Source organism: Columba livia, chromosome 5 (genome assembly GCF_036013475.1).
Source record: "Columba livia isolate bColLiv1 breed racing homer chromosome 5, bColLiv1.pat.W.v2, whole genome shotgun sequence".
Lineage (NCBI taxonomy): Eukaryota > Metazoa > Chordata > Aves > Columbiformes > Columbidae > Columba > Columba livia.
Genome location: NC_088606.1, coordinates 50,177,020 through 50,196,938, shown reverse-complemented (window position 1 = coordinate 50,196,938; position 19,919 = coordinate 50,177,020). Strand labels below are relative to the sequence as shown.

The following is a 19,919-nucleotide window of genomic DNA, read 5'->3' as shown; positions in this document are numbered from 1 at the left end:
GACTCTCCCAGCAGAGAAGGGGTAGATTCGCTATCCTCACATCTCAACATCCATCCTCCATCAGCTGAGCCGGTCTGTTCTCTGGAAGAACATTGCAGAACACAAAGCAATAAAATGCCATGTTTTCTAGCTACTTGTTAGCACTGTCCTGCCTGTGCCTCAGACACCTGATTGCAGAGAGCGCAAAGCAAGAAGTACACAAAAGGTTGGCACCAGCCTTAGCTTTTGTACAAAACTCATTTTGCTTTGAATAGGCCGTTTCTGTTCCCACTTTCTGAGGTGTAAACAAGCAAAGCAAAAGTCACTGGAGTCAGCCCACTGATCTCTCCCAAGCAGGCTGCCTCCATTTCAAGTCCACAAAGATCATATTTTAAAAGCAGCTGAGAAGTGATCTGACCGTGGAAAACGGTTAATGGTCTTATCGTGTCAGGCATGTTGCCGATTAGCTCAAGACTGGAGCCAGCAACGCCAGAGAAACCCTCTCAGTGTGTCAGTAATGGAGCTGGTACCTGCAGTCCTAGGAATGGGGCAACATACTCTGCGGCGCCCCAGCACACGGACAGAAAAGGGACCATCATGCAGCCGCAGAACGGGCGACAGCAGTTCTTACCTCAGCATGGCAGCTAGAGAGATACCAGTGACATCTTTAGGAGCCTTCTTTCCTCCTCAGGACGGCCACCTTGCGTGGAAACACTCACACCTGGAACTACCCACTTCGCTAACAGCAGTGCCAGGAACAGCCAAGAAGTCTCTTTTGACCATCAGTCCTTATATATCCCTGACATCCACGTCTCCAAGCGTGTTTCAGAGTCATCATTGAACGCTTTGAGGAATTATATTCCTCTCCAGAGCTAAAAACACTTTACTAGAGTCAGATCAAATATCAAGCATAGTCAAGGGCAAATTAAATGCCATTTCATCTCCCAGAGCTGTAAGTCCAAGTTTACAGGAGCTGTCTCTCTCCGGTTGCTACAGGAGCAATGCTGGAAACAACAATCACTCCATGCTGCTTAAGGCTGCCTTGAAAATGACCATTCTTCCAGTAGAAATCAAACCCCCAGCCAAAAAGAAAACATTCCTCCCCCTTTCCCTTCACTCTTGTGCAGCAGGTTTTAATGACTCTGCTAAAACCATTTACGCAGCTGTTTTTAGACTAGCCTGCGAATGTGACAGGGAGGCACCAGCATGTGAATAAATAACTAGGAGGCAAAGGCTGTCTCAAGGCAATTATGTGCTGGCCCTTTGCCAAGACTGGGGGTAGGCGAAAAGATAAAAAGGAGTCCCCGAGGCCAACCAACAAGCTCTAAAGAAATCCCACAGCCCCAGGCCATCAACCACTTCCCTGAAACACCTGGCACTGGGAGCTGGGCTTGCTCAGGTCCTCTCCACCGCTTCAAATAAACACAGAAGCAGCAGTTTCTCCATGAAGGGTACAGAGCTATAACCAGTACAGAAACTTTGGCAAGTTTGTCTCAAGAGTATCATCCACTCCATTTTGAGCTGGCAGGAATAAGTAACTGGAAAAGCATTCCTCTAACAGATGCCAGCACAAAACAGTTCGACTTCAAATGAAGCCAGGAAATCCTGCAGGATGTTTCTCCACCAACACACCCTCAGGTTACCCTAGTGCTAACTGAACAAACTTCACTAAAGGAAAGCCTAAAAGGAGTTTGAAACTTAATCCTCCCCATACCCCCTAACCTGCCCTGGAGGTCTATTTTCAAGTCAAGAGGAACCATACAATTTCGCCTGGTCTCCTGTTACTTTAGAGGTTAAAATTTTAAAGGCTAAAAGTAGTTCATTCTACAACTCTGGGACACCCTGGATTAACCCTCAAATATCAAGAAGACTCAAAAAGACTTCAGGCAACAGGAGAAACCACATACTTAGCTCCCTCGAGAGCCTCTCCAAGCATTACTGGAATGTAATGGCGCAGTATTCAGACTACTTTGAGCTCAGCAGAAAGCAGCAAAGCATTTTGCGCTGCATGTAAGAGACAGAGACATGGCAAACATCTTTGTTTCATACAAGGGGGTTTTATTCCACAGGGAGACAGAGGAAGCCAAAGTAAAGCTTGTGACATTTGTGAAAGAGTTTCTCCTCTGCAACTGTGCTTGCTTTTTACTCCTTCCAGGCTTTTTACAGCACACCTGTGATTCAGGACCCACACTTCCCCTGTGCCTGATCAACTGTGAGGGCAAAAGGCTCAGGGACATCAGCAACCAGGATTTTTTGCTGGTGTAAGCACAGTGGTTTAAATTCCTTTTCAAGATACACTGCACACACGGGAGGTAAGCCCTGGGGAGTGCACAATGGACAGGGCAGGCTTTTGTTTGCCTCTCCAGAGCCCATCTGCAGGGCATGCAGCCTCGTTCCCCAGGCACTGCACAGGAGCACAGCTGGGTGCTTGTAACTCTTTCCCTGCTCAGGAGGAGGAAAAAAGCCCCAGCAAACTGGGACTTGAAGGTGCAAAAAACAGCCTGACAGTTCCTCCTCCCAATAACAGAAAATTCATACCTCCAAAAACCTCCCAAGTGGACAAGGTAAAATGGAGGTCACATCAAAGCTCTCATCTTACCTCTGGCAGACCTCTCACCTAAGCCAAGTCTCCCATAAAGATGTGAAAGTGCTACTCCATATAACAAGGAGGGACCTGCAACTAATCACAGCTTCCAGCTCATTGGCAGCTCCACTTCTCAGCAAGTTGTACTTCCACACAGGACTGGACTCTTCCCTTCTATGCTACGATTGCCAAACCCACAAGCACACTTTCCCATATACATGTTCCTGGAGCACAGCACTGAACACACACCTGAGGTCCCTTCTTGCTTCGGAGGTGGCTGCTCCAAGGCAGCACCTGCCACACGCACGTCTGCGTGCCTGCAGCTGTGCTGGCCGTACACTGCTGTGACCGCACACATGGCACCCCACCATCTCCCTGGGAGCTCCGCTTACAGCCACCATGGAGAAAAATAACAAATCACCCCTGTTTCCACAGCAAGGTGTGGAAGCAGATATGAGACATGAATTCCTCCCTTCTGGATTCCGCCCAAGCTAGGAAGAAATAACTGACATTAAGAAGCTGTGACTCAAGCCTGCCTCATCCGGCACTCCCTAAGTCCTGCTCACTGGCTGGCAGGCCAAAAACGCCAGCATGGCTGGCATCTGCCTGCTGGCTCTGTTAGAGCATAAATTTGACCAAAACTGTCCTTCTCCTTTATTTCCTTTATTGTTGCAGCGTGGTGGTCACTGAGGATCAGAGCACTCCCTGAAAACAGAACCACACAGGCATCACGGCTGTTGCTCTGGCAGATAACAGGTCAGCGAGGCTCAAAACATGATACACTTCACACAAAACAGAAACACATCTCCCCAGAAGTTACTACCACTCTTGGTCCCAGTTTTATCTGGATTTCATCAGTGAAGGAGCCTAAGAATCCTTTGTTCATACTCCAGCTACGCTGCTAAGTCATACACTTGTACTGAAAAAACTGCCAAGAACCCCTTCATTAACCTCCACAGAGTGTAATTCCTGGCTGCCCCTCCTCCCACTAGACCAGTTTCTTTCCCCCACTAGCAGCTACTCATGCTTACATCCTTCTATAGGAGCCAGCTACACTTTCAGTCCCATGTCAAACTTAGTCCACTACTGTCTGAAATGCACCTACCAAGCCGTACAGCACTTTTCCAGCTCAGACGGGAGAGCCTTAACCACTGCACCAGCAAGAAGAACTAAGGCTGGAAACATGGACAAAGTTGATAATACCTAAACACAGCCCAGCTCCCAAAACACATCTCTCACTCTGCCATACAATATCCGTAATGCAAAACAGTAATTATCTGCTTGGCCTTTCTCCTGTCTGCTTTGGGGCAAAAGTCTTTCAGGGTGAGGTATTGGGACATATTTTCACCTCACCCATTGGTACAGCCCAGCCAGATCTTTCTCCCACAGAATTTCCAGGTCACGTTAGTTTCTCTCAACCTGTCTCTGTCCTATAGTGGCAAAGAAATCTGGGAAACACATTGCAGATTTCAGCCCAACTCCAGAGCTTCTTAGGAGTGTGTACCTTCCACTTTGCAGCAACAGGGACAAACTCCACCACAGCATGGCCACTTAGATAGAACCTCACAACACTTTCCACTGCCCCAGATCCCCACTGCTCTGTTCAAAAGCAGCTCCCTGCTGCTCTGTTTCCTTTCCTATAAAAGGAAAGAGAACCTGAGTTGGAAAAGTGAACTTTGCTCCTTTTGCATTCAGATCTGGTACCAGCAATAGATAAGAAACAATGGTCAGTGCCAAACGTTTTATGTCACCTATTTCTGGCTCGGTTTCTTACAAAGCCTCATTACTGCTGCCAGTAACACGTGGGTCTGAGCAACATCCCCTCTTGCACCTCCCACACACCTCATTTTTTCAGACACCTGCCGCATCCCACCTCTTCCATGCTCACTCACTCCCTCTCATGCATTCACCTCTTACACACATGCTCAGCAGGTAGAAAAAGCAACTCCACAACAGCCTACATGGATGCAGGCAATACACACAGGGGAACCAAGTAAAACCACATTTGGTTAGCTAGACCCTACCAAGAGCAGCTGTGGGTCAACACCCAAATCAATTTCAATAGCTGTCAAGGGCCCCTCTGTTAACCTCCACAGAATGTAGTTCCTGATGTCCTTCCTCATCCCTCTACCCGTGTCCTGCCTCCACTAGTGTCCAGTACTGCTGGCATCAAAACTATGCATGAAATAAACACAAATACATATATATATATATGTATGTATATATATATAAAAAAAAAACCACAAATATATCATTTGGTTTAACCCCAGCCAGCAACTAAGCACCACAGAGCCACTCACTCACTTGCCCAAAGTGGGATGAGGGAGAGAAACAGAAAAGTGAGAAAACCCATGGGTTGATATAAAGACTGTTTAACAGGCAAAGCAAAAGCTGCACAAAAGCAAAACACACCATGGAATTCCTTCAGTACTTGCCATCGGCAGTGTTCAGCCATCTCCAGGAAAGCAGTGTTCCACCACATGTAACGGTTACTTGGGAAGACAAATGCCATGACTCCAAACACCCGCCCTGTCCCATCCTTCTTCCCCCAACTTATATACTGAGCATGACATCACATGGTATGGAATACCCCTTTGACCAGTTTGGGTCAGCTGTCCTGGCTGTGCCCCATCCCAGCTTCTTGTGCACCTGGCATGGTGTGAGAAGCTGAACTGACTACTTAAAAACAACTAAAACATCAGTGTGCTATCAACATTATTGTCATTCTAAATCTAGTCCACAGCAATAGTGCTATTATACTAAGTAGAAAGTTATGTCCTGGTTTTGGCTGGGATATATTTATATATTGATAAATCAATACCAATAACTTTCTGAAAACCCCAGCTGGCATGTGTCATGGCAGCTACTCACGTTTACATCCTTGTATAGGAACCAGTTACACGTTCAACTGGTCATACCCAAATGTGGTCCAGACCCCAAAACACACCTCTTATTCTCACATGCAGTACCAGGAATGCAAAGTTGTAATTATCCTCCTGCTCACACAGCCCAGTTTTTACTGTCCAGCAGCCAGGACAGAGGACTAATAAGGCTGATTGAATTAATTCCCTGGGATGCCAGGCTGTTGAGATCACAAGCAGAGGAGTCTGGCAGGCGGGACAGAGCAGAGCATAGGCAGTGCTGCTATTACAGTACTGATGCTTGCCAAGAGGACCTGGCAGTGAACATTTTTTGTGCCACGGGGAGGGACGGTATGAGGTGCTCTCCACAGAAACAACAAAACACCTCATCTCTATCCTGCAGCCCTGCTGTTCCTCACTTCTCCCTCCACCCATTGGCTTCAGGCATAGGGTGGCAGGGAAAAGCACATTTCTCACAGAGTGGGAAGATGGGCACCATCCCAGGGTAAAGCTCTGCCAAAGTGCCTCTGCAAAAAAGAATGGGAAAAGTGGGCTATTTTACAAACAGTGACACTTCATTTCATTTTGGCTTTGCTGTGGCAAAAGTAAAATCATCTTCAGGGTTTGGAAGGAAGGATGAGCAGGTGAGACAGGAGATCTGGTCTTCAACTTCAGCATCCTGAAGGTTTTTGAACAACAATGGAGACTACAGTTTCTGTTCCTCACAGCCAGTAATTTCCAGGAGTCACCCTCCCTCAGGCTTTCCATGGGCTCAGCTGTCCATGCACATGCTCAGGGAGAGCTGGAGATAACCCAGTGTCGCACCCAGAAGCACCGAGTAGAGGTGGGGCATAGGACAGCATCTTCTCAGGAGGTTTCAAGAGCAAGACTGACTAGGCCACTGGCGATGGTAGCAGTAGACTGCGACAAGAAAAATCAAAGCTCCGCCCTTTTCAGAGTCAGTCCATCCACCTTTTGTCTTTCTAAGCTTCTGTTTAAAGAAGGCACAAGAAAAACAGAGTTGCTTTAGAAGTGGCCACATCACCTGGAAACACAAACCAGGATAGTTTGCCACATACAGGCATACATTGTGATAGTTACATGTTCAAATAAATTTATCTTCCTCCTATGCATAACAAGTAGCCCAATGCACTCCTTGAAACAGAAGCCAAACTTTGTAGAAGCAACAAGTGAATTTACCTGTGGGACAACCCAACTAGAAGAGACACAGCTCAGCAGTCAATCCCTTCAGGGCTGTCTCACATGGAAGGGAGTTGTTGCTTGATCTGTGTATGTGCAATGGGAACAGCCAGAGTTGAGCTACAACTTTTATTAGCTGGGAATAATATAATATGCCTGCTGGAAACTTCCTAAAGGGGACAGATAGCACTCCATCACCCACTCCCACCTAGCATTTTTGCTTGACAAGGGAATACAAGCAGCTTTCTTCCACCTCCTTGCTGAAGAATCTCTCACACCCATTGACACAAATTTTCGGGGGCTGTACTGAAAATACCTTTCGTAGAGCCAAGATTTCAGCTGTCTGTGCCCTGCTGTACTTCAAGAGAAGCCTCAGTGTGCTGCCGACTTCCAAACTGGCATAAGACCTCCTTTCTGCACAACAGGGCTGGGAAGCTAAAGCATCAGAGAAAAATCTTCTTGGGTTGGTACTCGCTGCTAACTCTTCTGATGATTTTTGTATTGGATCCAAGAGAGCCACAGCCCCAACTGGGTTGTCAAAGTTCCTCTTACGCAGTGCTATGCTCTCTGCGCTAAGAACAAACCCTCCTTTAACACACTTGCCTTGAGCCAGTAGAAAGAAAACTTGACTGTTAAGCTCCCACAAAACATACTACCCCCCTCAGACTCCAGAGTAAAATGAGATGTCATATACAGCACATTATCTCAAGCACATAGAAAAGGCATGTTCTTATTGTTTACTGGAGTCAACATACAGCAGGGACTGCTAGGACTTTGACCAGACAACTGGGGGAATCATTCTCCTCCATTGCAGGACTCCACCAAGAAGATAAGCCATTATTTAGAAAAAAAAAAAAAAAAAAAAATCACAAAAAAAAAAAAAGCCACTGGACAACTGATATATGCAACAGTTTGGAATAAAACATGCTTTTTGCAGAAATACAGCATATGGACAGAAAGTTAACCAGGTCAGGAACTCAAAGACATCATCAATAAACTACAGAGCAAGGATGCGATCTCCACATAGTTCCGTGGAGGAGCTCAAAAGCTGCCAACTCCTCTGACTCACAACCGAAGCTTTCAGCAAGGATATCTGACTCAAAGTACTGGCACCAAAGAGCAGCTCTAGCAAACCAGACACAAAACCCTGCTTTGGGAGCAGCGAGAGCCACACAGGAGAACTGGGATGGACCTTTGTCTGTCTAATGACACACTAAGAGATCCTTCAGCTTCAACAATACCAAGCGGTAGGTATCTCAACACACCGGAAACTTCCCTAAGAACCTAGGCTATGGCCTTGCCGATGGCAAAGCAAATGCATTTTGGCAAGGCAGACCTTTTTCAAAACTTTCAACAAAATGGCCACAACTGGACATTATCTCTGACAGATGATGCCATTTTAATTAACCCTTGTTCTACCAGACACCATGTGAACTCTAAAAGCAAGTCAGAAAGTGCTGTAGGACAATGAAGGAACTGAAGCAGCATAATTTAGTGGATGCTATAGAGCAGCCTAGAATAAAGATATGTCATTGCCAAAATTCAACAGGATACTGCAAGAGGTTGATTACAGAAGCCCTCAGGAAATGTCAGGACTTTTTAAGTTTACAACAGTTTATGTTCATGAGATGACATGGAGTGAAGGCTACTGGGAAAGATTCCTGATGGCAAGTAACACCGTGGCGCAGCAATAACCCATCACCTTCAGCTTCCCATCTGATTCAGCTTCCCGAAAATGAAAGAAACAGAACATCACCTGCATTTGCAGTAAACAAGGGCTTGCTCTACCCCTCCTCTGCCTCACATGGTCCTAAAAGCCCAACATAAAGACCAAGTCTTACTAGTACAACAGGGAGATTTAACAAAAAAGCAGAGGGAGATAAATATTGTTTCACAAAATTATGGAAACATTCAGAACACCTTCCCTAAGCCATGCACAATGCAAAGCTTCTGACACTACCCATCAACCCCCACTCCTGCAACAGGTTAAAACACTTCAAAAAAATGCAAAAGCCAAGCCATGTGAAGTTGTACAGTGCCACTGGGAGCTGACGGGAAGCGAAGCAGCGCTACAGTCGAGCTGGCCTTCGGTGCCTGCGGCCAGGTACGGCCCAGCGCGGGAGGGAACGGCGGGCGAGGAGCGCGCCAGAGCCCAGCGGCAACCACCGGGGCCCTCGGGCAGCACTCAACCTGCCCCCTCCCCGGCCGGGGTGCCTGCGGCTGCTGCAGGCAGCACCCACCGCCACTCCACGCTGCCCTCGGCCCCTTCTCCCACCCCACAGACCCTGCGGCTGCGTTCGCGCCCTGCCAGCGGCCGCGGAGGGACCCGCCCGCCCTGCCTCCCCGGTCGGCCGCCATTTCGGGGGCGCCCCGCCTCACCCCTCTGCACAGAGCCGTGCCAAACCGGAGCTCTCAGTGCCGACTCACGCCCCGATCTGCCGCGCTCTGAGGGAGGGAGGCACCGAGAGATGGAAGGCGGTACGGCACGGCCCGGCACAGCACCGCCCAGCCCAGCCCAGGCCACGCCGGGACGCCCAGCGGACGCCACCGCCCCGCCCCTCCCCGGCCCGACCCCGCGGGGCGGTGCCTCGGCGGGGGGCGCCTCCCTGCGGCACAGCCCGGCGCGCGGCTGGCGTGGCCCGGACTCGTGGGTTTTTTCGATTCTTACAAAAGAAAACGTCCCGACATCCGGCGGTTTGCGAGGTCTGCGGAACGGTGGCGGAGCACCTGGCGTTTCTGGTGCTCTGCACGGCTGCCAAACCATGCCTCGGGTAGCAGTGACCCCTGGCTCTCGCCACCTGGGCCTCACGCTGGCATTTCCATTGCCGCAGGCAACACATCACAGCAAACTTGAGCTGGAGCTTCTATTTTTTCTTTTTTTTTTTTTTAGGCACCAGACCTGCTCGTTAAAAGAGTTTTCCGTGAAACATCGTGTAAATCAAGCACAAGCCCTGACTGGCACATTGCCTCATCCTTCCATTACCTCATTTTAACTTCAGCCCAAATGCATCTGTGCTACACAACAGCCCCACACACAGGCTGGGCTCAGGACAAAGACCCGAGCCTGCTTCCTCAGCAGAGGAGCAGCTGTGCATGTTTATTTTAGAGTCGGGTGGGAAGAGAGGAAGGGAAAATGCCAGTTTAGGTTGTCCTGGGTGTTTGCTTCAACTATTACACTTAACCTCTCCTGCCCACATAACCAACTCAAAAATCAGATCATCCTTCCCAATGAGTAAACCAACTCCTCTCTCCTCAGCCTTCAGGGTTCCTACCTAAGCTTTAGCTTAGAGCTCCTGCAAAGCCAAGTGATTAAACAGAGCCGTAGGGGACCAGCTCACACACATTGAGAGGTTTCTTGCAGTGTGTGGCAGAGCCAGGAGGCAAAAAGATGCAGGCCACCACATCTGCAGATTTCATGTACAAACACGAAAGAGCATAACCTCCCACCCTTGCAGATTTGGGTCAGCAAACGGGCATGATTAGGCACAACTGCTGCCTGTGCAGCAGTCAAGTTCTTGGGAAAGCCTGCAGGTAAAGGTGAGATATGCCACAGGACCCCTCGCACCCCAGTCCTTGGCTTATTACTGGAGTAATATGTATTTACTGGACATATGTGTTTACCTCAGAAAAACTAATTTTATGTGGTCAGGTCTCCTGTGAACTAGTTGTTTTTGCAGGATCAGGGCCTGTTTACCACTTGGCTTGATAAGCATATAAATCATGCCTTGCAGGCCTGAAGAGTCTGGAGCTGGATTATTGTAGCTGTGCCAACCAAAATTTCTGTGTGATTCATAAAACAGCCAGATAAGTAATGAGCAGACTGACGCTGGCTCAAAGAGTTGATGAAGCTCTGAAGTGCAGGACTGCAGATTTATTGGTGCTGAGCTGAAGATTTCCAAATAAAGCGTTTAAAGGTATATAGCATGAACTATGAGATGCATTTATACTTGGAGCTTAAGTACTTGTCAATATATGTATATATAAAGACTAAGCAATAAACAAGTAAAAAGAACAAGAAAAGACACAAACAGAAGAAGGTGATAGGACAGAAAATAAAGCATGACAAACTGCATGATCCCCATAGCAGGAACTGATTAACTCAGTGTTAATCAAAACTGTCCCTTGGAGTTCAGGCTGCTGGAATAAAGAAAACCAACATCCCAAACCTTTGCAGTTCCTGCATTTGTCCTGTGGAAAGCTTTCAACTTAACTCTTCAGCCCTGTTTGGATTTTCAAAGAGGTGCTGTCAGGCTAATCCTGTTATGCTTATCCTCAGCATATTAACACGAAAGAGACAAGTGAAATTCAAGACAGAGTAGGGTCCCTTTTTGCCTGTGTGCCAAGTTTTGTGGGATTGTGGCTGCTTATCAGAGCAGCTGATTTTTTTTACCTTTGCCCCATGATCTGATTGTATACACAACTGCACTCCTGCATATGCCAGGATAGGCCTCCTAGGCTGTAAGAGAGGTACTTTTTTGTGATACAATTCCAAAATGCCTTATAGATACATGCAAAGAGTCACCTGCTCACTAAGAGACTGCAGCCGATACAGCACAGGGATAAGCCCTCGGGCAGAATCCATTTTGCATCCTTCCTCATCTCATGCCACCTCAGGATATGCCCATTATTTGATTTTTATTTATGCTGCAGTTTCTAGCAGTTGCTTGCAGAGGGTGGCTGCTCCCAGGCCTTTCATTTAGAAGCAGGAGAGATTCTGATAAAAAAAGCAGCAGTATAGTAAAATTAGGAATTTTGCAGACAGTCAGGTCTTGTTTGGGTCTGGTATCAGGTTTAAAAACTAACAGTGTGCCCCTCTAGACTGTAAGGTCTTCCAATGGGGCTTTTAAATATTGTGCAAAGAGACAAAGACCATCCAGTAATAAACCCCATCCTGGTGCTTCCTGTCATCCAAGCGTGACCTGCACAAACTCTGTGCCTCTTTGTCATGGTTGAAACAGAAGTCCACCCTGTTCCTGCTAAAACAGAGATGTTACAGTGAACTATTTCCAGTGCTATCAATTTATAGCAGAGGAAATGAGTAATAATTTATTTGGTCAAAGCTGTAGCGAGATTAGTTCTCTAATGCACAAACATACCACTTGGAGTCATGCCAGGGCATGAAGATTAAAAACAACCAAATTCCTGGCTCTGGTGAATTGGGACATTATTAAAATGAATGTTTAGTTCTACAAATCTAGGTACAAGGTGACAACATGTCCTCTCTGAAAGCATTTCCCATTCCCAGACACTGGGGAAGCATTTCCCATTTTTCTCCTCCCTGTTCCACCTTCTCTGATCAGCCAGACTCTGGCTGCTTTGAAGAGGAAAAAAAAAATAAGACTAGAGATTAATTGCTCCTGTGCTGCCCCCAAAACATGGGATCCTGATCAACTGACTCTCTAATTATAAACTTCTCATTTGTACCACCATGTGGGACAGGCTTCTCAGCACTTCCTAAGCAGTGAGGAGGAGAGGTCATGCTACAGAGACTGAACAAAGGCAGCTGAATCTCCTGCAATGCCTGAAAAAATATCAACACAACCATTTGTAAGACAACATTTCTTTATTGCCTGTACTCTGCACACTAAGAAAACATGCTTAAGGTTGTACATTAAAAAAAAAAAATGCATGGTAGTTCTTGTCATTGCAATATGACAGCACTGATAAAGGTAATACATAGACTGCCTTGTTTGTCAGCTCTATTTCACACCTGTCTTTCATGTGGTCTGTACACAGTGTGGGAGGCACGCATTCAGACCGCATTAGCAGATAGAATACTGCTCTCTCCTCCTTCTGCAGTGCCTTCCCAAATCCTGCTGTTTCAGGCAAGTAAATGTTAGCATTACTGATGTGTCCTGAACAAAGATTCCAGTTCTTAGTCAGCACCACTCCTTATTAACCTGCAAGTGGAGCATGATGCAGAGGAATCATTGACAGCAGCTCCCCCAACTCAGGTAGTGGGTTTGACATATTCAACTGGTGATAATGTCTGTGCTCCTTCACGGCCACATTGGCTAGAAAACCAGAAAGCCATGTCTGTATTTAGGTGACAGGTGCTTTCTGAAAACAGAGAGGACTTCCCCTTCCCAAACATCATTTCTTGCAAACACAAGCAGTTTCACTGGCAGCACTGGGGATGTTAACTCTAGGCTCCACACCAGCAGCCCTGGTTCTTTCAGGACTGCTTGTAACTTTCTGCTTCCTAATCTCTGGAAGGCATTACTGCATTTAAACACTGTGAGAACTACAGCCAGCCAGCAGTAAGGACTGAACAAGAGCTTAATTACTTTTAGCTATTCCTTTTAGTCAGGAATCCTGTACTTCCAGAGAAAAACTTCCTCTATCAGGAGTAAAACTGGGAGGAACCACAGAAATTCTTTGTGACACTGATAGGCTGTAGGTGACTCAGAGCACTTTTCCTGCATATTCCCAGAGAAATCTGTGTAATAAACAGACAGACTAATTGCCTTATCCCAGGAGAGGAAAGACTGGATAAACACAGGCCTTCCCTGTGCTGCAAAGCTGGGGGGACTGCTTCACAGCTGCAGTATCACATCTTGCACCTAAAATGTCAAAGTCATGTACAGAAACAGGCTCAAAGAAGAAAAGGAACAGGGCTTATAAGAAAAGTTAATCTCACAAGGCTTTAAGAGCAACTGAGCCACAAAACAGAAAGCATCACACCCCAGAGAACAGCAGGGACTTCATGCCCCAGCACACCAGCAACAATAAGAGGCACACTTTTGGGGCCAGCTCCTACCTCAGCCTGTGCCCCGCTTTGCCCAACTCCTTCGTAACAAGGAGGCCCCTTCCCAAGGGGAACAGGTTCAGTCCTGCTCTTTCTGAGGCACTTCACCAGGAAAGTGACATTATTGCACAAAGTGACCACAAGAAAAAAAAAGCTTCACTAGGTACATTTCACACAGGCAGCTGCCTTGTGCTTCCAGCGCAGGTACATTAAAGTACTGTACTCAAGCTAGCAGGGTGGGATCTTTCAGTACTTCGGATGAGTCACTTCCTAATTGCTGGAGATTTTTCAGGAAAGGATAAGAGAATGTGAGGAAACAGGCAGCATTCAGCCTTAAAACAGGCTATATATGGCCCCCCTAGTATGTACAGCACAGCTTCTGCAAAAGGTTATGAATCAGCAGCGTGTGCCAGCACCTGCAAATTCTATGGCAACTGCTCTGTGTTCTGTAAACAGGAAGAGAGGGACAGTGACAAGGGCTGCTAGGGTAAGAAAGTGAAGAAAGCCATTGGGATGGCTTATTGGTTCATACTATTTCCACATATGCCATCAGTTAACTACAATATTGGCAAGTCAAACCAAATTTTGATGTAAATACAGGGCCTTATCTAGAAATAACAAGAACTTATGGAGGATTTCTTGCTGACCACAGCAGGCTTTGAGCTAGGCTTTGCTGTTACAGAACCAAGAGGAGATACTGCTCTTTGAGACAGATGAATCACTACCTAGAGTTAGCCCAAATTTTTAAAAATTCTCTCTTACACTAAAGGTCTATTTAATACAGCATCCAATGTGTTCTCCACTCTCTGCAGCTAGACCACTTCTTTGCCAGAAAAAAAAAGAGCAAGACTTTTAAAGGGAAGCAACCTCTCCAGAGAGAAGGCCCAGTTTGTGCTATTAGCCAAGACCAGCTGAATTCTCACAAAGAACCAGAGACATCTAGACACTAGGGCTGCGTGCAGTTGGGAAACTGAACAGCACAAATCATATGTACATTTTGGTCTGATTTAGTGCCTTGACATTCCCAGATGGAGAAAAGCTGCAGCTTCCCCAAGTCTCTGCAGAGCTGATACCATCAGATTTGGCTTGCTCAAAAGGAACCCCAGCTTCATGGAACAGTGTTGGCACATGTCTCTTTCTGATACATCGATGAGCTTTATGTGCAGCACCCTTTCCTCCTGCTGACATCTTCCAGCTGCAGGGCATTCTCCCTCTGCCTGTCTTCTTGTGCTGTCAGCAACCTGGAACAAGCAGCACAGGTGAACAACACAACCTGGTTACTGAGATCTTCCATTTGGCTCAGCCCTTTGCTCCCCATCAGCCAGGGATGCTTAGAGTTGTACAAAGTGACTGGCTCAAAGACAGGACTCCTCTGGAACTTGGGCTAGATAAAACCACACATAGGAAAAGAGCATGAATTTCCAGGGAACAAGGAAAGAAACTCAACACATATGATAGGGGACAGCATGGCTTAGTCGTCAGAGAATCAGACTGGGGCATGAATGGCCTATGCCTGATGGCAGAATCTCAGCTGTTTGCTTCACCTGTCAGACCATCTCTGGCAGCAGCATGGTAATAAAACACACTGAAAGCACATGCTGTGGCAGACATGATTTACCTAGTTAGTAAGTAAATCATCCCAGCTAAGTCCTGCTGTGAATTTAACAGAGATGATGCAGCAGGAGGTAAAAAGGATAAAAGAAAATAAAAGGATATTCTCCTTGCAAGATTTCAAAGACTTTTTTCAAAACTACTTGTTTTCTTAAAACCCAAAAATCTTAGAGCAAACTTCTTTCAGCCTTACAAAATGTCTGATCTCCATTTAAAAATATTGCCACCAAAATATCACATTCTGTAAAATGCTTAGTAAGATAAGGAGGAAAAAACCCTTAGAAATGCATGCAGACTTCAAACTGGAAATACCAACTTAAATTCTCGGATAGTGCACAAAGTTTTTTGCACTTAAATATTAAAATTAAACTCCCAATATTTCAATAGCCAGCTCTGACAGATGAAGCTTTGCAAGCAATAACATCCAGTCTGCACTTGGTGCTCTCCTGGCACAGGAGACAAGGACCTGGCGTCAGGGGGAAGAGCACATTGCTCCATGTCTTTTCTGTGACATGGCAGAAAGCCTGTCTCTGACAACCTCCTCTTCTTGTCCATTCCTCAGGAGACCCCACACTAATCACCTACAGCTGGGGAAATACCCCAGGGCAACTGCTCCTGTGCACTGACCTGGCCATGTGCAGCATGGACTCCATGATGTTATAGCCAGTCATCGCACTGCACTCATAGAAGACAGCCTTGTATTCCTGTCAGAGAGCACAGCAAACATCCATGTTGGCTGCCAGCGCTCCCCCCGCTTCATCCACAGCCCTGGGAATGGGCCCACCCTCACCGCCAGGAACTCTGCCGAGAGCAGCTGGGTCCAGGAGGGTGGCTGTTACCGCCCCACTGGGGCACACACCCTGCTCACCAGCCTGGGCAAAGGAGATGCTTCTTCAGCATCAGGGGCCCAGCCAGTGTCCAAAAGGGAATTCTGGGGGAGTTATTTGTGAAGAGAAAACATCTGCCCAGGGTACTTGGATTGCCTTACCTTTGTGCTGTGGAGTCTAGAAGATGGGGAACACCTCTGACACCCTGCTTTCTCCCACCCAGGGGCCAAGGTACTAGTAAGCATCCAGGTGCAGAGAGTGAGGAAGGAGGCAGGATGGTTTTGCAGAGCATGCAACTTAGGGAAGTCCTCAAATGGGAGAACAGCCATGCATCCTCCCAGTGAGCATCATGGTTAAGGAGGCATCAGGCCTCAAGAGAGATACACGAGCATGACTCAAGGGCCACTATCTCCCACGTGCTGGCCACGACCTCATCCTCCCTGGTACCAGAAGGACCTCAGTACATGTCTGCATTAGAGAAATGAGGGATGGGGAGAGGGAAGGTACCGTAATGGGAAATAGCTCCCAGAAGGGCTTCCTGCCAGCAGGCTGCCCTCCCCACAGCTGGAGGGAGGCTGCAGAGTACAGAGGGAGCAGCAGAGCACAGTCTCATACCTTCGCCAGCCTTTCCCCCTCCACCTTGGGCACATTTCGGGTCTCTCTTTGCGCAGCATCCATTTTATTTCCAAGCAGAAAGACCACTGCTCCATCGTCGATACCTTCCTGCAAAAAGAAACAGAGTAAAGCACCCTAGAGGTGCTCCCTCAGCTGAGGGAGGGAAATATCTTGGAGCAGATACTGTTCCAGCTCATGCAAACAAGACCTTCAGTAGCAGCAGGATCAGGCCCTTTAGCTCATTAAAGGGCCATTTCTCAAATAGCCCCAGGGATTTTTGGAAGAAAGCTTCAACTATGGGAATGTATTTCAAATGTTTGGTATGTACAGCTGGCATACTGAAAGAGGTAAGACAGGACATAAGTTCCTCTCTGGGAAATAACAAGCCTAAAGAAAGGAGTTTGTCCTACAGCCTGTTTAGAATTTAAGTTCAGTCAGAGCCTCTTATTAAGTTCAATTATTTTTATGTGTATGCACAGTACTATTTGTCTGATGTGCTGTCGTAAACTCAGCCATCCCTTGCTGAAAATCTACTGGCCAAGCAAACTAAGAAACTTTCAACTCTTGTATAGGATGTCTGTAGGAACTGTTATTCCTAGGCAATTCCTGGAGCCCACTACCTTTTCTAGAACTCCCTATAGTTCTACTGACTCACTAGAACATCACCAGAGTAAGAATTACAGACCGGGGCTCAAAGTCATTTCCACACTTGACTGCACTGGATGACTTAGAGTACCTGAACAGCTTCAAAGCAAGATAAATACTAAGAGGGGGAAAGGAAAATAAGATAAATTAATAAAAGTTACAGATGTTGGGTGCTTTCATTTTCTTTGTGCTCAGCTTAACCTTCCTGAAAGGACCTTGATTTTCAGAGGATGATCAGTTTTGAAAATCTTGACCCTGGATCTTTTAGAGTCCAAAGAAATAGCTAAGTGGGTTTTTTTTTTTTTTTTACTCCCAAGAGGCCTGTGGAAGCTAATAATATTAGAAACTTCCAAACTATGCTTATTCATTTCACTTAGATCTTCATTTTTGAGACTCAGCACAACCAAAACAAAACCACCCTTGACAATTTCCCTTCAGCCCTGAGTCACCTATAAACAACTTATTTAAATTATACAGACAGGTATTTTTGTCTCCCCTATCAGATAAAAACCTCTCTTTTATCAATAATTTGGAAATAAAAAGCAGGGGAGGAGACTACAGTATTAATACATAGTGACCAAATAAAAAATAAAGGAGAAAAAAAAAATCACCTGGTAAAGCTGAAGCAAATGAGGAAAAAAAATAAGGTATTACTAATATTTCTGTTTCATCTAGAAGTCTCAAAGCAGAGTCAGGATGTGATTGTGTGAAGCACTGTGCATGCCTGCTGCAGGTCTGAGCCTAAACGCTTGAGGGCCATCTCCCTTTCAGTGCATAGGCTAGACACCAGGAGATCTCCTTGCCTGAGTGCAGGTGTGACATGACCACGTTTAGGAGACGCTGCTTAATAACATACACTACTGTTTTAGCAGGTCCCACCACCTTCTGCCATAAAAACAGCTGTCCCTAATTTAATGAGCTACCACAGGCTTTGGTATGTTCAACAAGAAGCCCCTGGTCCGAAACTGACTACCGCAGGCAGTACCCATAGCATCTGCTTTGATAATTCATCTTCCCAAGGTAAATAGGACCTTCTGTGGCATCATAGAATATCACTTCCAGACCAACTGTTGGAACTGGTCTGGAGCAGGGCAGCAGCAGTACCACCAGCGTTAGAGAGCCGAGGCCCCGCTCATACCTGGACACTGCTCATCCAGTTCCGCACCGCCATGAAGGAGCACTCAGCTGTAATGTCATACATCACCAGAATCCCATCCGCCTTCCGAAAGTACTGCTTGGTAATGCTCCGAAACCTGAGCCCAAACAAAACCAAAGGCACTCTCAGAACCATAGCTGTGACAAAAGCCAGAATGGGATTATCTGTTTTTTAATGCAGGCTCTCTGCAAGGCCTGGCAGCCCCTGTGTGCAAGATATGTCCCCTGGGGCTGGTGTGTACAGACTGGTGACAGACAGGTCTGGTCCTTGCACCTTTGAGGCAGGCCTGCCAGACGTGAATAAGCAGGAGTCTTTCCAAATGCATGGTGCTGAGAAAGCAGAAAGGAAGACAATTGCAGGTCAGGAGGAAGGAAACAGAAGAGTCCATTTTGGTGGGATAGAAAAAGGTAATTGCCTGTAAAAAGGGAAATGGATGGGAAAATCATAACCATTTTCTAGAGTCTGGAAGAACCTGCAGACTAAGTTGCACCAAAGTATAAACTAGGCATGCATGAAGTCTACCCCAGTGCTTCCAAAACAGAAATTAAGATCTCAACATCAATACAATCTGTTTCCACTTTTAAATCTAAAAAGCAATGCCAACATACATAAAATCAGCCGTTAGACACAATTTCCAGAAGAAACTCACACTAGACATCTACTTTGCCGTGTGGGTACCAGTTAGAACCACAGACTTGCATTTTGGGAATAAATTCCAACCAAAAACAAACAAGCAAACAACCTTAAAATTTGTAAGCAGTTTGCGACAAGGCCATGATATAACCACATGGATGGCAAACTGATGGAGTTAAATGCAACACAAGTACTGAGATCTCATTAGAGAGCTGTATATTTCAGCTCTGCACAGGATAACAAGCTCTCCTATTAAGAGGAAAGAAACCTACAGCAAGTAGTGACCTTCCAGAACTCTTCAGATGATTGCCTGAAGCCTGTTCTTTCTCACTGCAATAGCAGTATGGCATTCAGACAACTACGCAACTGACAAAGCACAGACTCTGGCAGTCAAGATGCACCTCTGGAACTACAGGACAGGCCAGATGCTCTAAAAGAAACTACAAATGTAGCATGCACTCATCTCAGGGAAGTCACCAAGGAGTTCGCCTTGCACATTCCAAGTGGTTTCTCTGTCTCTTCCATAGGATATTCATAGTTGGACACCTCCAGTTAGAAGTAATTAAGATTTCTTTAGACGTAAGAAAAGCTTTTGCTTATTCCCAGGTCTCCTATTCAGTATCAGCATTCAGCCAAGTTCTTTCTTGCAAGTACCAGGATTTCATGGTCTAGCTGACTGACGTAGACAGCATCATTACTCTGTTCACACAGTTCAGGATTATAATATTCCCATGACCTTGGCTGCCTCCTGAAGGCCTGCCCCATTTAGGTCAAAATACCCAGTACTTATTTTTGCCAAGCTCTTGAGATGAACAGCTCCCTTGAAATAGGCAGTGGTGGGCAGATGAGGGTCAAGTGTGATCTCTGCTACTCTGATCCTTACCAACAGTGCTGGTAACATTGAGTGATTGCCCAGACTTTTGAAACTAGAGGCCTTCAAATGCAGAACCTCTATTCACCATCACAAAAAGCTACACTGCCCCTCTACCAAGGATTATCACTTCCATGAGTCTGCCAGCAGAAAGGACAGTGGAAAGGGCCAATAACCTCACTAAGAGAG

The 19,919-nt window shown here is 46.4% G+C and overlaps 2 protein-coding genes across 11 annotated transcripts in view; both read right to left on the bottom strand.

Annotated features, from left to right (window-relative positions):
* CD151 (CD151 molecule (Raph blood group)) overlaps positions 1–9,392 on the bottom strand; it is a 38,379-nt gene extending 28,987 nt beyond the window's left edge. The window contains exon 1 of one of the 10 annotated variants that reach the window (XM_065066089.1): positions 9,293–9,392. The gene's annotated coding sequence lies outside the window, so the exon portion shown is untranslated. Of the gene's footprint in view, positions 1–610; positions 1,167–5,510; positions 6,465–8,380; positions 8,436–9,003; positions 9,212–9,292 lie in introns of those variants that run through there. The other 9 variants (XM_065066081.1, XM_065066087.1, XM_065066085.1 and 6 more) reach the window with 9 other exon arrangements.
* A 5,132-nt stretch (positions 9,393–14,524) lies between these two features.
* CRACR2B (calcium release activated channel regulator 2B) overlaps positions 14,525–19,919 on the bottom strand; it is a 50,064-nt gene continuing 44,669 nt past the window's right edge. Inside the window, exons 15-19 of the mRNA XM_065066060.1 lie at positions 18,209–18,323; positions 16,426–16,533; positions 15,972–16,278; positions 15,611–15,687; positions 14,525–14,613 (exon numbers count right to left, since the gene is read on the bottom strand). Coding sequence (XP_064922132.1) covers positions 16,216–16,278; positions 16,426–16,533; positions 18,209–18,323 — 286 coding nt within the window. The 3' untranslated portion in view covers positions 14,525–14,613; positions 15,611–15,687; positions 15,972–16,215. The remainder of the gene's footprint in view (positions 14,614–15,610; positions 15,688–15,971; positions 16,279–16,425; positions 16,534–18,208; positions 18,324–19,919) is intronic.